Source organism: Phoxinus phoxinus, assembly GCF_949152265.1.
Source record: "Phoxinus phoxinus genome assembly, chromosome: 19".
NCBI lineage: Eukaryota > Metazoa > Chordata > Actinopteri > Cypriniformes > Leuciscidae > Phoxinus > Phoxinus phoxinus.
Genome location: NC_136894.1, coordinates 23,429,758 through 23,445,951, shown reverse-complemented (window position 1 = coordinate 23,445,951; position 16,194 = coordinate 23,429,758). Strand labels below are relative to the sequence as shown.

At 40.6% G+C, this 16,194-nt stretch overlaps 1 protein-coding gene across 3 annotated transcripts in view; it reads right to left on the bottom strand.

The window, feature by feature from the left end:
* Positions 1-1,110: 1,110 nt before the first annotated feature.
* Positions 1,111-16,194, bottom strand: part of LOC306987571 (interferon-inducible GTPase 5-like) — a 39,893-nt gene continuing 24,809 nt past the window's right edge. For all 3 annotated transcript variants that reach the window (XM_079591951.1, XM_079591952.1, XM_079591953.1), the window contains one exon: positions 1,111-2,338. In XM_079591951.1, the coding sequence (XP_079448077.1) occupies positions 1,710-2,338 (629 nt within the window). In that variant the 3' untranslated portion in view covers positions 1,111-1,709. The remainder of the gene's footprint in view (positions 2,339-16,194) is intronic.

The window sequence follows — 16,194 nt, the reverse complement described above, 5'->3', positions numbered from 1 at the left end:
GGGTACATGTGATAATCACATGATCCAGTGCTTCATCCTTGAAATGTATTAGTTCACTGAGGCACAAGTTACATTGAATTGAACATATTTAAACCCAACTTATATCGCATATAACCTTGTTTCTTTTACCAAATGCCAAATAAAGAGACGGTACACAGTTGAAATAAATTTGAATTAAATAAGCAATTTTTGGCACAGGCCTTTTGTTGCAATCTTAACAGCAAAATTTTCTAACAATGTATTTAGATGTTGCATTATCAAGACTCAAAGTAAAGTGGCAGTGACCAACGCTATCTCACAACCAATTCATACAAATTCGTATGAGTGAGGTCGCATGATTTGTCTAAACCACGCAGTGATGGGTAGGTTTAGGGGCGGGGTCAGGAATAGGTCATTCGTACGAATTCATACGAATTGGGTAACTCATAAAATATGTATGATTTAGCAAACCGTGAGATCGGGTTGCACTGACATGTCGCTTAATGCAAGTCGTGGGGTGTCAAACTCAGTTCATGGAGGGCCACAGTCCTACAGAGTTTAGTTCCCACCACTACAAGTGAAAGTGAGGTATGGCTTTATGTAGGTGTTCCATAGGAGATTTTCCCTGCACCCTTTAAAGTAGTGATGCTCCCTATCGAATGGAATTTGCCCAACATTTATTTAATTTTAAGCATAATTTATGTATGACCTTCGCTATCATTAAGGAGAAATCCTAATTGGCAATTCTTTTAGGGGCTATTTACACAACATTACTTCACAACTAGAAACATAATTTTTTGTATGTGTTTTGCCCATTCATTTACACGAAAAACAGTGTGGGCCTGAAAATGCAAACTTTTGAAACTTTTTTGAAAACGAGACCGTTATCTACGGAAATGTGAAGCCGGTGTTGTCATGCGTATGCATATTACTTATTCAGTCTATATGCATGTAGTGTTTCTTTATAAAGTGACATCGCCAACTACTGGCCTGGCAGCATAGTACAGCGTTTTTTTTTTTTTTTTTTTTGTGGATCCGTGTGAACGGAGTCGTCTGTAGGAAAAAAAATTCTGTTTTTAGTAGCCTACATCTGTCATGGGTGGTTGCAGGAAAGCAGACAAAGATGATGAGTATAATTCCAACACAAAGTTTAATGATGATAATACAAAGAGTAAACAGACAAGCAAGACAACACACTCTAAATGTAACGTAGACCGAACAGAGAATGAATGTGAGGGATCAACATATATGCCAAACACAAACAAGGATATTTAATAGAACACAGCCTGAAACCAAGAACACAAATGATGAGCAGGAAAATTGAACACTTAATAATTATTATACAGATACAATACTCGTAAATTGTTCCAATAAATAGGTGTCTCACTATGTTTTGACTAGATGGCACAATAGAGCAGTCAGAATAACTTACTCCAGAGAGCAGATATGCAAATAATATAACAGCGTGAATTTGTTTTGGTTCATTTGTTAAAACCTTTACAGGTGACATGAGCAGACATGTAAATTCAACATCCTGCTCTGATATTTATCTTGCCTCAAAACAAAAAGAAAACTGAAAAGAAGATAAAAAGAACTGAAAACCAGTATATAAGTATAAGTATAGCAGTGGCAACAGAGGTGATGTTGCAGCGTTATTTATCAAAAAGGAAAAGTAAATTAAAAGGAAGCAGCTACATGTAAAATTCCTATCCTGGTACGTTCTGTTACGTTTACACAGCAGTTCCCACTGAAACCATTAGCACATTTCTGGCATCTTCTGCTATGTCATTCAGAGCTCTCTTCAGCATCATTGAGACTGTCATATAAGACATTGCTCCTGCCGCCACAGAGCCAAGAATGGGTATGAGGCTCGCAACATACTCAACTGCATTTTCAGCCACAACCAGCGATGCAGCACCAAGTAAAGGTAACATTGAAGCTGTGTTTACCCCAAAACGCAGAGGTGACTTCATCTGACTCTTTAGTTCTTCAATGGTCTTCTCAGAATTCTCACAGAGCTTCTGTAAGGATGGATCATCCAGACCAAATGTACTGTAGTACGTTTCAATCTCTGTTTTGACAATGAAAAAATCCACAGCAACTGAAAGACCAGGAATAGGAACTGTAGCCACACAAGCAGACAGCAAGGCTACTTTTACAATATTTGCCTCTAAAATTTTCTTCTTTTTCTCATTAATCTCCAGTGTAATATTCGGCAAAGCCAACAGCAGTACACGTCTCTTATGCTGTGGAAGCTCTTTCTCCATCCTCTCCTGCAGCAGATTGAAATCATACTTGCCGAGCTCAAAGCTAGAGATCAAGAACACGACAGGATCCTCTAAACCAATCTTTCTCAGACCTAGACAGAAACAGGAAAGGGCATCTTAAAATACAAAAAAAGTACAAAAAGAGATTTATTAAGTATTTTCAACGCTATCTCACGACCAATTCGTACGAATTTGTACGAGTGATTAAAAGGTGGCTAATTCGTACGAATTTGTACGACCTTACTTGTACGAATTTGTACGATTTGTCTAAACCCACGTGATGGGTAGGTTTAGGGGCGGGGTCAGGGGTAGGTCATTCGTATGAATTCATACGATTTTGGCAAATCGTAAAATATGTACAATTTAGCAAAAAAACGTACAAATTCGTACGAGTGAGGTCGTATGAATTGGTAAGAATTAGCCACCTCGTAAAATTCGTACGAATTGCCTTGAGATCGGGTTGGTATTTTATAATAATAGTTAGGGGCCAAGCACTGAAAGTGCGGAGGCACCTATTGTTTTCGTTCCGGTTCTTATTATTATTAGGGGCCAAGCACTGAAAGTGCGGAGGCACCTATTGTTTTCGTTCCGGTTCTTATTATTAGGGGCCAAGCACTGAAAGTGCGGAGGCACCTATTGTTTTCGTTCCGGTTCTTATTATTAGGGGCCAAGCACTGAAAGTGCGGAGGCACCTATTGTTTTCGTTCCGGTTCTTATTATTATTATTATTATTATTATTATTCTGCTTCTTCCGACTGGGCGTCTATGGCAGCCCATAGAAGCGTATGCGGGAAAGTTGTTCCGGTTTGACATTCTGATAGAGGACATTCCCAACAGTAATTGCACCAATTTTGGTGTCTCTAACTCATTCCCTCTAGCGCCACCACCTGTCCAAAGTTTCACTTATATTATGCTAATAACTTTTAAACCGTAAGGCCTATCAACAAAATTCTTTTTTCCTCTGATTCCTGAGCTCACGACGATTCGACTGGACCCTATGACGTCATTTTCCGTCATAAAAATATGGCCGCCATTTTGAATTGTCCAAAAAACCTTCTTTTGCAAACTCGTCCTAGACGGTTTGTCCGATTTGCACCAAAATTGCACCATATCATCTTCAGGCTGTGGGGACAAAAAGTTATGGAATTCAAGTTGATTCGTCAAACCGTTTTCGATAAACGCGCAAACAAATTTTACGTAGCGCTTGCGAAAACAGACATAAGGCTGTATCTCCGCATCGCTTAATCGTATTCAAACCAAACTTCCTACATGTCATCACAAGCATGACCTGAGGCTACATGCTGCGTTTCGGCGCAGCGCCACCTACTGGTCTGGAGATATGAAAAAAGGCTATTTTTGCTTATAACTTCTGAACGGTTTGTCCAAAAATCACAAAAGTGGTCTCGATAGATTCAGGGCGTCATGTTGAGTTGACTGATATCCAATTTTTCCATATCGGCCATTTTGGCTGTCGGCCATTTTGAATTATGTGCTAAAATGCTGTATTTTATGAACGCATGAACGTATCGTTACGAAACTCAGTATGGGTCATCAGTACAAAGCCCTAAAGGTACTCAAAAGATTATGAGACAGCGCCACCTTTTGGTCAAAAGTTATAATGAAATTTCCAAAAATGCTAATAACTTTTGAATAAATTTGCCTATAGTAATGACACTGATCTCAATAGATTCCTTGGGTTATGCTGAAAACATAGATACCAATTTTGCCATAGTCAGCCAAACTTCCTGTCCGCCATCTTTATTTTCTTTTAAAACCTACTTTTTCGAACTCCTCCTAGACCGAACGTCCGATTTTCACCAAAATCGGATCGTGTCATCTCCAGACCGTGCCGAGTAAAAGTTATGGATTTCGTGTCGATAGACAAAACCGTTTTTGTATACCGCAGTGGCAAAGTTGAGGCATGATGCCAAAATGACTATTCAGGCTTTATATCTGCAATGCCTTGACATATTGACACCAAACTTTGTATGTGTCATTGTCACTTCACTCTGACCACATCACATCAGTTTCGTAACTGCGCCACCTATTGGTCGAAAGTGATAATCATATTTTTAGTTATTGTATGTGATTTTTCAACCATTTTGCCAAAATTCATCTTCAAATGTCTTTAATTGCTCTTTGCTGCAGTGGGTCTCACACTCCCAGCCACTTTGGCATGTCTTGTCGTCTTGCTTGCGCTTGGCCCCGGTGATTGCTGCTTGCAGCTATATTTATTATTATTCTGCTTCTTCCGACTGGGCGTCTATGGCAGCCCATAGAACCGTTTCCGGGAAAGTTGTTCCGGTTTGACATTCTGATAGAGGACAGTCCCAACAGTAATTGCACCAATTTTGGTGTCTCTAACTCATTCCCTCTAGCGCCACCACCTGTCCAAAGTTTCACTTATATTATGCTAATAACTTTTAAACCGTAAGGCCTATCAACAAAATAATTTTTTCCTCTGATTCCTGAGCTCATGACGATTCGATTTCATCCTATGACGTCATTTTCCGTCATAAAAATATGGCCGCCATTTTGAATTGTCCAAAAAACCTTCTTTTGCGAACTCGTCCTAGACGGTTTGTCCGATTTGCACCAAAATTGCACCAGATCATCTTCAGGCTGTGGGGACAAAAAGTTATGGAATTCAAGTTGATTCGTCAAACCGTTTTCGATAAACGCGCAAACAAATTTTATGTAGCGCTTGCGAAAACAGACATAAGGCTGTATCTCCGCATCGCTTAATCGTATTCAAACCAAACTTCCTACATGTCATCACAAGCATGACCTGAGGCTACATGCTGCGTTTCGGCGCAGCGCCACCTACTGGTCTGGAGATATGAAAAAAGGCTATTTTTGCTTATAACTTCTGAACGGTTTGTCCAAAAATCACAAAAGTGGTCTCGATAGATTCAGGGCGTCATGTTGAGTTGACTGATATCCAATTTTTCCATATCGGCCATTTTGGCTGTCGGCCATTTTGAATTATGTGCTAAAATGCTGTATTTTATGAACGCATGAACGTATCGTTACGAAACTCAGTATGGGTCATCAGTACAAAGCCCTAAAGGTACTCATAATATTATGAGACAGCACCACCTTTTGGTCAAAAGTTATAATGAAATTTCCAAAAATGCTAATAACTTTTGAATAAATTTGCCTATAGTAATGACACTGATCTCAATAGATGCCTTGGGTTATGCTGAAATCATAGATACCAATTTTGCCATAGTCAGTCAAACTTCCTGTCCGCCATCTTTATTTTCTTTTAAAACCTACTTTTTCGAACTCCTCCTAGAACGAACGTCCGATTTTCACCAAAATCGGATCGTGTCATCTCCAGATCGTGCCGAGTAAAAGTTATGGATTTCGTGTCGATAGACAAAACCGTTTTCGTATACCGCAGTGGCAAAGTTTAGGCATGATGCCAAAATTACTATTCAGGCTTTATATCGGCAATACCTTGACATATTGACACCAAACTTTGTATGTGTCATTGTCACTTCACTCTGACCACATCACATCAGTTTCGTAACTGCGCCACCTATTGGTCGAAAGTGATAATCATATTTTTAGTTAATGTATGTGATTTTTCAACCATTTTGCCACAATTCATCTTTAAATGTCTTCAATTGCTCCTAGCTGCAGTTGGTCTCACACTCCCAGCCACTTTGGCATGTCTTGTCGTCTTGCTTGCGCTTGGCCCCGGTGATTGCTGCTTGCAGCTATATTTATTATTATTATTATTATTCTGCTTCTTCCGACTGGGCGTCTATGGCAGCCCATAGAAGCGTATGCGGGAAAGTTGTTCCGGTTTGACATTCTGATAGAGGACATTCCCAACAGTAATTGCACCAATTTTGGTGTCTCTAACTCATTCCCTCTAGCGCCACCACCTGTCCAAAGTTTCACTTATATTATGCTAATAACTTTTAAACCGTAAGGCCTATCAACAAAATTCTTTTTTCCTCTGATTCCTGAGCTCACGACGATTCGACTGGACCCTATGACGTCATTTTCCGTCATAAAAATATGGCCGCCATTTTGAATTGTCCAAAAAACCTTCTTTTGCGAACTCGTCCTAGACGGTTTGTCCGATTTGCACCAAAATTGCACCAGATCATCTTCAGGCTGTGGGGACAAAAAGTTATGGAATTCAAGTTGATTCGTCAAACCGTTTTCGATAAACGCGCAAACAAATTTTACGTAGCGCTTGCGAAAACAGACATAAGGCTGTATCTCCGCATCGCTTAATCGTATTCAAACCAAACTTCCTACATGTCATCACAAGCATGACCTGAGGCTACATGCTGCGTTTCGGCGCAGCGCCACCTACTGGTCTGGAGATATGAAAAAAGGCTATTTTTGCTTATAACTTCTGAACGGTTTGTCCAAAAATCACAAAAGTGGTCTCGATAGATTCAGGGCGTCATGTTGAGTTGACTGATATCCAATTTTTCCATATCGGCCATTTTGGCTGTCGGCCATTTTGAATTATGTGCTAAAATGCTGTATTTTATGAACGCATGAACGTATCGTTACGAAACTCAGTATGGGTCATCAGTACAAAGCCCTAAAGGTACTCAAAAGATTATGAGACAGCGCCACCTTTTGGTCAAAAGTTATAATGAAATTTCCAAAAATGCTAATAACTTTTGAATAAATTTGCCTATAGTAATGACACTGATCTCAATAGATTCCTTGGGTTATGCTGAAAACATAGATACCAATTTTGCCATAGTCAGCCAAACTTCCTGTCCGCCATCTTTATTTTCTTTTAAAACCTACTTTTTCGAACTCCTCCTAGACCGAACGTCCGATTTTCACCAAAATCGGATCGTGTCATCTCCAGACCGTGCCGAGTAAAAGTTATGGATTTCGTGTCGATAGACGAAACCGTTTTCGTATACCGCAGTGGCAAAGTTGAGGCATGATGCCAAAATGACTATTCAGGCTTTATATCTGCAATGCCTTGACATATTGACACCAAACTTTGTATGTGTCATTGTCACTTCACTCTGACCACATCACATCAGTTTCGTAACTGCGCCACCTATTGGTCGAAAGTGATAATCATATTTTTAGTTATTGTATGTGATTTTTCAACCATTTTGCCCAAATTCATCTTCAAATGTCTTTAATTGCTCCTTGCTGCAGTGGGTCTCACACTCCCAGCCACTTTGGCATGTCTTGTCGTCTTGCTTGCGCTTGGCCCCGGTGATTGCTGCTTGCAGCTATATTTATTATTATTATTATTCTGCTTCTTCCGACTGGGCGTCTATGGCAGCCCATAGAAGCGTATGCGGGAAAGTTGTTCCGGTTTGACATTCTGATAGAGGACATTCCCAACAGTAATTGCACCAATTTTGGTGTCTCTAACTCATTCCCTCTAGCGCCACCACCTGTCCAAAGTTTCACTTATATTATGCTAATAACTTTTAAACCGTAAGGCCTATCAACAAAATTCTTTTTTCCTCTGATTCCTGAGCTCACGACGATTCGACTGGACCCTATGACGTCATTTTCCGTCATAAAAATATGGCCGCCATTTTGAATTGTCCAAAAAACCTTCTTTTGCGAACTCGTCCTAGACGGTTTGTCCGATTTGCACCAAAATTGCACCAGATCATCTTCAGGCTGTGGGGACAAAAAGTTATGGAATTCAAGTTGATTCGTCAAACCGTTTTCGATAAACGCGCAAACAAATTTTACGTAGCGCTTGCGAAAACAGACATAAGGCTGTATCTCCGCATCGCTTAATCGTATTCAAACCAAACTTCCTACATGTCATCACAAGCATGACCTGAGGCTACATGCTGCGTTTCGGCGCAGCGCCACCTACTGGTCTGGAGATATGAAAAAAGGCTATTTTTGCTTATAACTTCTGAACGGTTTGTCCAAAAATCACAAAAGTGGTCTCGATAGATTCAGGGCGTCATGTTGAGTTGACTGATATCCAATTTTTCCATATCGGCCATTTTGGCTGTCGGCCATTTTGAATTATGTGCTAAAATGCTGTATTTTATGAACGCATGAACGTATCGTTACGAAACTCAGTATGGGTCATCAGTACAAAGCCCTAAAGGTACTCAAAAGATTATGAGACAGCGCCACCTTTTGGTCAAAAGTTATAATGAAATTTCCAAAAATGCTAATAACTTTTGAATAAATTTGCCTATAGTAATGACACTGATCTCAATAGATTCCTTGGGTTATGCTGAAAACATAGATACCAATTTTGCCATAGTCAGCCAAACTTCCTGTCCGCCATCTTTATTTTCTTTTAAAACCTACTTTTTCGAACTCCTCCTAGACCGAACGTCCGATTTTCACCAAAATCGGATCGTGTCATCTCCAGACCGTGCCGAGTAAAAGTTATGGATTTCGTGTCGATAGACGAAACCGTTTTCGTATACCGCAGTGGCAAAGTTGAGGCATGATGCCAAAATGACTATTCAGGCTTTATATCTGCAATGCCTTGACATATTGACACCAAACTTTGTATGTGTCATTGTCACTTCACTCTGACCACATCACATCAGTTTCGTAACTGCGCCACCTATTGGTCGAAAGTGATAATCATATTTTTAGTTATTGTATGTGATTTTTCAACCATTTTGCCCAAATTCATCTTCAAATGTCTTTAATTGCTCCTTGCTGCAGTGGGTCTCACACTCCCAGCCACTTTGGCATGTCTTGTCGTCTTGCTTGCGCTTGGCCCCGGTGATTGCTGCTTGCAGCTATATTTATTATTATTATTATTCTGCTTCTTCCGACTGGGCGTCTATGGCAGCCCATAGAAGCGTATGCGGGAAAGTTGTTCCGGTTTGACATTCTGATAGAGGACATTCCCAACAGTAATTGCACCAATTTTGGTGTCTCTAACTCATTCCCTCTAGCGCCACCACCTGTCCAAAGTTTCACTTATATTATGCTAATAACTTTTAAACCGTAAGGCCTATCAACAAAATTCTTTTTTCCTCTGATTCCTGAGCTCACGACGATTCGACTGGACCCTATGACGTCATTTTCCGTCATAAAAATATGGCCGCCATTTTGAATTGTCCAAAAAACCTTCTTTTGCGAACTCGTCCTAGACGGTTTGTCCGATTTGCACCAAAATTGCACCAGATCATCTTCAGGCTGTGGGGACAAAAAGTTATGGAATTCAAGTTGATTCGTCAAACCGTTTTCGATAAACGCGCAAACAAATTTTACGTAGCGCTTGCGAAAACAGACATAAGGCTGTATCTCCGCATCGCTTAATCGTATTCAAACCAAACTTCCTACATGTCATCACAAGCATGACCTGAGGCTACATGCTGCGTTTCGGCGCAGCGCCACCTACTGGTCTGGAGATATGAAAAAAGGCTATTTTTGCTTATAACTTCTGAACGGTTTGTCCAAAAATCACAAAAGTGGTCTCGATAGATTCAGGGCGTCATGTTGAGTTGACTGATATCCAATTTTTCCATATCGGCCATTTTGGCTGTCGGCCATTTTGAATTATGTGCTAAAATGCTGTATTTTATGAACGCATGAACGTATCGTTACGAAACTCAGTATGGGTCATCAGTACAAAGCCCTAAAGGTACTCAAAAGATTATGAGACAGCGCCACCTTTTGGTCAAAAGTTATAATGAAATTTCCAAAAATGCTAATAACTTTTGAATAAATTTGCCTATAGTAATGACACTGATCTCAATAGATTCCTTGGGTTATGCTGAAAACATAGATACCAATTTTGCCATAGTCAGCCAAACTTCCTGTCCGCCATCTTTATTTTCTTTTAAAACCTACTTTTTCGAACTCCTCCTAGACCGAACGTCCGATTTTCACCAAAATCGGATCGTGTCATCTCCAGACCGTGCCGAGTAAAAGTTATGGATTTCGTGTCGATAGACGAAACCGTTTTCGTATACCGCAGTGGCAAAGTTGAGGCATGATGCCAAAATGACTATTCAGGCTTTATATCTGCAATGCCTTGACATATTGACACCAAACTTTGTATGTGTCATTGTCACTTCACTCTGACCACATCACATCAGTTTCGTAACTGCGCCACCTATTGGTCGAAAGTGATAATCATATTTTTAGTTATTGTATGTGATTTTTCAACCATTTTGCCCAAATTCATCTTCAAATGTCTTTAATTGCTCCTTGCTGCAGTGGGTCTCACACTCCCAGCCACTTTGGCATGTCTTGTCGTCTTGCTTGCGCTTGGCCCCGGTGATTGCTGCTTGCAGCTATATTTATTATTATTATTATTCTGCTTCTTCCGACTGGGCGTCTATGGCAGCCCATAGAAGCGTATGCGGGAAAGTTGTTCCGGTTTGACATTCTGATAGAGGACATTCCCAACAGTAATTGCACCAATTTTGGTGTCTCTAACTCATTCCCTCTAGCGCCACCACCTGTCCAAAGTTTCACTTATATTATGCTAATAACTTTTAAACCGTAAGGCCTATCAACAAAATTCTTTTTTCCTCTGATTCCTGAGCTCACGACGATTCGACTGGACCCTATGACGTCATTTTCCGTCATAAAAATATGGCCGCCATTTTGAATTGTCCAAAAAACCTTCTTTTGCGAACTCGTCCTAGACGGTTTGTCCGATTTGCACCAAAATTGCACCAGATCATCTTCAGGCTGTGGGGACAAAAAGTTATGGAATTCAAGTTGATTCGTCAAACCGTTTTCGATAAACGCGCAAACAAATTTTACGTAGCGCTTGCGAAAACAGACATAAGGCTGTATCTCCGCATCGCTTAATCGTATTCAAACCAAACTTCCTACATGTCATCACAAGCATGACCTGAGGCTACATGCTGCGTTTCGGCGCAGCGCCACCTACTGGTCTGGAGATATGAAAAAAGGCTATTTTTGCTTATAACTTCTGAACGGTTTGTCCAAAAATCACAAAAGTGGTCTCGATAGATTCAGGGCGTCATGTTGAGTTGACTGATATCCAATTTTTCCATATCGGCCATTTTGGCTGTCGGCCATTTTGAATTATGTGCTAAAATGCTGTATTTTATGAACGCATGAACGTATTGTTACGAAACTCAGTATGGGTCATCAGTACAAAGCCCTAAAGGTACTCAAAAGATTATGAGACAGCGCCACCTTTTGGTCAAAAGTTATAATGAAATTTCCAAAAATGCAAATAACTTTTGAATAAATTTGCCTATAGTAATGACACTGATCTCAATAGATTCCTTGGGTCATGCTGAAAACATAGATACCAATTTTGCCATAGTCAGCCAAACTTCCTGTCCGCCATCTTTATTTTCTTTTAAAACCTACTTTTTCGAACTCCTCCTAGACCGAACGTCCGATTTTCACCAAAATCGGATCGTGTCATCTCCAGACCGTGCCGAGTAAAAGTTATGGATTTCGTGTCGATAGACGAAACCGTTTTCGTATACCGCAGTGGCAAAGTTGAGGCATGATGCCAAAATGACTATTCAGGCTTTATATCTGCAATGCCTTGACATATTGACACCAAACTTTGTATGTGTCATTGTCACTTCACTCTGACCACATCACATCAGTTTCGTAACTGCGCCACCTATTGGTCGAAAGTGATAATCATATTTTTAGTTAATGTATCAACCATTGTGCCAAAATTCATCTTTAAATGTCTTCAATTGCTCCTTGCTGCAGTGGGTCTCACACTCCCAGCCACTTTGGCATGTCTTGTCGTCTTGCTTGCGCTTGGCCCCGGTGATTGCTGCTTGCAGCTATATTTATTAGGGGCCAAGCACTGAAAGTGCGGAGGCACCTATTGTTTTCGTTCCGGTTCTTATTAGGGGCCAAGCACTGAAAGTGCGGAGGCACCTATTGTTTTCGTTCCGGTTCTTATTATTATTAGGGGCCAAGCACTGAAAGTGCGGAGGCACCTATTGTTTTCGTTCCGGTTCTTATTATTATTATTATTATTCTGCTTCTTCCGACTGGGCGTCTATGGCAGCCCATAGAAGCGTATGCGGGAAAGTTGTTCCGGTTTGACATTCTGATAGAGGACATTCCCAACAGTAATTGCACCAATTTTGGTGTCTCTAACTCATTCCCTCTAGCGCCACCACCTGTCCAAAGTTTCACTTATATTATGCTAATAACTTTTAAACCGTAAGCCCTATCAACAAAATTCTTTTTTCCTCTGATTCCTGAGCTCACGACGATTCGACTGGACCCTATGACGTCATTTTCCGTCATAAAAATATGGCCGCCATTTTGAATTGTCCAAAAAACCTTCTTTTGCGAACTCGTCCTAGACGGTTTGTCCGATTTGCACCAAAATTGCACCAGATCATCTTCAGGCTGTGGGGACAAAAAGTTATGGAATTCAAGTTGATTCGTCAAACCGTTTTCGATAAACGCGCAAACAAATTTTACGTAGCGCTTGCAAAAACAGACATAAGGCTGTATCTCCGCATCGCTTAATCGTATTCAAACCAAACTTCCTACATGTCATCACAAGCATGACCTGAGGCTACATGCTGCGTTTCGGCGCAGCGCCACCTACTGGTCTGGAGATATGAAAAAAGGCTATTTTTGCTTATAACTTCTGAACGGTTTGTCCAAAAATCACAAAAGTGGTCTCGATAGATTCAGGGCGTCATGTTGAGTTGACTGATATCCAATTTTTCCATATCGGCCATTTTGGCTGTCGGCCATTTTGAATTATGTGCTAAAATGCTGTATTTTATGAACGCATGAACGTATCGTTACGAAACTCAGTATGGGTCATCAGTACAAAGCCCTAAAGGTACTCAAAAGATTATGAGACAGCGCCACCTTTTGGTCAAAAGTTATAATGAAATTTCCAAAAATGCTAATAACTTTTGAATAAATTTGCCTATAGTAATGACACTGATCTCAATAGATTCCTTGGGTTATGCTGAAAACATAGATACCAATTTTGCCATAGTCAGCCAAACTTCCTGTCCGCCATCTTTATTTTCTTTTAAAACCTACTTTTTCGAACTCCTCCTAGACCGAACGTCCGATTTTCACCAAAATCGGATCGTGTCATCTCCAGACCGTGCCGAGTAAAAGTTATGGATTTCGTGTCGATAGACGAAACCGTTTTCGTATACCGCAGTGGCAAAGTTGAGGCATGATGCCAAAATGACTATTCAGGCTTTATATCTGCAATGCCTTGACATATTGACACCAAACTTTGTATGTGTCATTGTCACTTCACTCTGACCACATCACATCAGTTTCGTAACTGCGCCACCTATTGGTCGAAAGTGATAATCATATTTTTAGTTATTGTATGTGATTTTTCAACCATTTTGCCCAAATTCATCTTCAAATGTCTTTAATTGCTCCTTGCTGCAGTGGGTCTCACACTCCCAGCCACTTTGGCATGTCTTGTCGTCTTGCTTGCGCTTGGCCCCGGTGATTGCTGCTTGCAGCTATATTTATTATTATTCTGCTTCTTCCGACTGGGCGTCTATGGCAGCCCATAGAACCGTTTCCGGGAAAGTTGTTCCGGTTTGACATTCTGATAGAGGACAGTCCCAACAGTAATTGCACCAATTTTGGTGTCTCTAACTCATTCCCTCTAGCGCCACCACCTGTCCAAAGTTTCACTTATATTATGCTAATAACTTTTGAACCGTAAGGGCTAGAATCAAAATTCTTTTTTCCTCTGATTCCTGAGCTCACGACGATTCGATTGCACCCTATGACGTCATTTTCCGTCATAATAGTTTTCCCGCCATTTTGAATTTTCCGAAAAACCTACTTTTTCGAACTCCTCCTAGGCCGTTGCTCCGAATTTCACGAAAATTTAACCAGATCATCTCCAGACCATGATGACAAAAAGTTATGGAAATCAAGTTGATTCGAATAACCGTTCTCGAATACCGCGCAAATAAATTTTACGTAGCGCTTGGAAAAACAGGCTCAATGCTGTATCTCCACAACGCTTTATCGGATTCAGACCAAATTTGGTACATGTCATCACAAGCATGACCTGAGGCTACCTGCTGCGTTTCGGCGCAGTGCCACCTACTGGTCCGGAGATATGAAAAAGGGCTATTTTTGCTTATAACTTCAGAACGGTTTGTCCAAAAATCACAAAAGTGGTCTCTTTAGATTCAGGGCGTCATGCTGAGTTGACTGATATCCAATTTTCCCATATCGGCCATTTTGGCTGTCGGCCATTTTGAATTATGTGCTAAAATGCTGTATTTTATGAACGCATGAACGTATCGTTACGAAACTCAGTATGGGTCATCAGTACAAGGCCCTACACGTACTCAAAAGATTATGAGACAGCGCCACCTTTTGGTCAAAAGTTATAATGAAATTTCCAAAAATGCTAATAACTTTTGATTAAATTTGCCTATAGTAATGACACTGATCTCAATAGATTCCTTGGGTTATGCTGAAAACATAGATACCAATTTTGCCATAGTCAGCCAAACTTCCTGTCCGCCATCTTTATTTTCTTTTAAAACCTACTTTTTCGAACTCCTCCTAGACCGAACGTCCGATTTTCACCAAAATCGGATCGTGTCATCTCCAGACAGTGCCGAGTAAAAGTTATGGATTTCGTGTCGATAGACAAAACCGTTTTCGTATACCGCAGTGGCAAAGTTGAGGCATGATGCCAAAATGACTATTCAGTCTTTATATCTGCAATGCCTTGACATATTGACACCAAACTTTGTATGTGTCATTGTCACTTCACTCTGACCACATCACATCAGTTTCGTAACTGCGCCACCTATTGGTCGAAAGTGATAATCATATTTTTAGTTATTGTATGTGATTTTTCAACCATTTTGCCAAAATTCATCTTTAAATGTCTTCAATTGCTCCTTGCTGCAGTTGGTCTCACACTCGCAGCCACTTTGGCATGTCTTGTCGTCTTGCTTGCGCTTGGCCCCGGTGATTGCTGCTTGCAGCTATATTTCTTCTTTTTTTTCTTCCGACTGGGCGTCTATGGCAGCCTATAGAACCGTTTGCGGGAAACTTATACAAATTGGCACAGTGATAGAGGACAGCCTGAACTATCACCATAGCAAATTTGGAGTCTCCAACTCATTCCCTCTAGCGCCACCAGCTGTCCAAAGTTTCACTCATGTTTATGCTAATAACTTTTGAACCACAAGGGCTAGAAACAAAATTCTTTTTTCCTCTGATTCCTGAGCTCACGACGATTCGACTGCACCATATGACGTCATTTTCCGTCATAATAGTTTTCCCGCCATTTTGAATTTTCCGAAAAACCTACTTTTTCAAACTCCTCCTAGGCCGTTGCTCCGAATTTCACGGAAAATGAACCAGATCATCTCCAGACCTTGACGACCAAAAGTTATGGAATTCAAGTTGATTCGAATTACCGTTCTCGAATACCACGCAAATAAATTTTACGTAGCGCTTGCGAAAACAGACGTAAGGCCGTATCTCCACAACGCTTTATCGGATTCTGACCAAATTTGGTATATGTCATCACAAGCATGACCTGAGGCTACATGCTGCGTTTCGGCGCAGCGCCACCTACTGGTCCGGAGATATGAATAATTTATGTTTTTGCTTATAACTTCTGAACGGTTTGTCCAAAAATCACAAAAGTGGTCTCGTTAGATTCAGGGCGTCGTGCTGAGTCGACTGATATTCAATTTTCCCATATCGCCCATTTTGGCTGTCGGCCATTTTGAATTATGTGCTAAAATGCTGTATTTTATGAACGCATGAACGTATCGTTACGAAACTCAGTATGGGTCATCAGTACAACGCCCTAAAGGTACTCAAAAATTTATGAGACAGCGCCACCTTTTGGTCAAAAGTTATAATGAAATTTCCAAAAATGCTAATAACTTTTGAATAAATTTGCCTATAGTAATGACACTGATCTCAATAGATTCCTTGGGTTATGCTGAAAACATAGATACCAATTTTGCCATAGTCAGCCAAACTTCCTGTC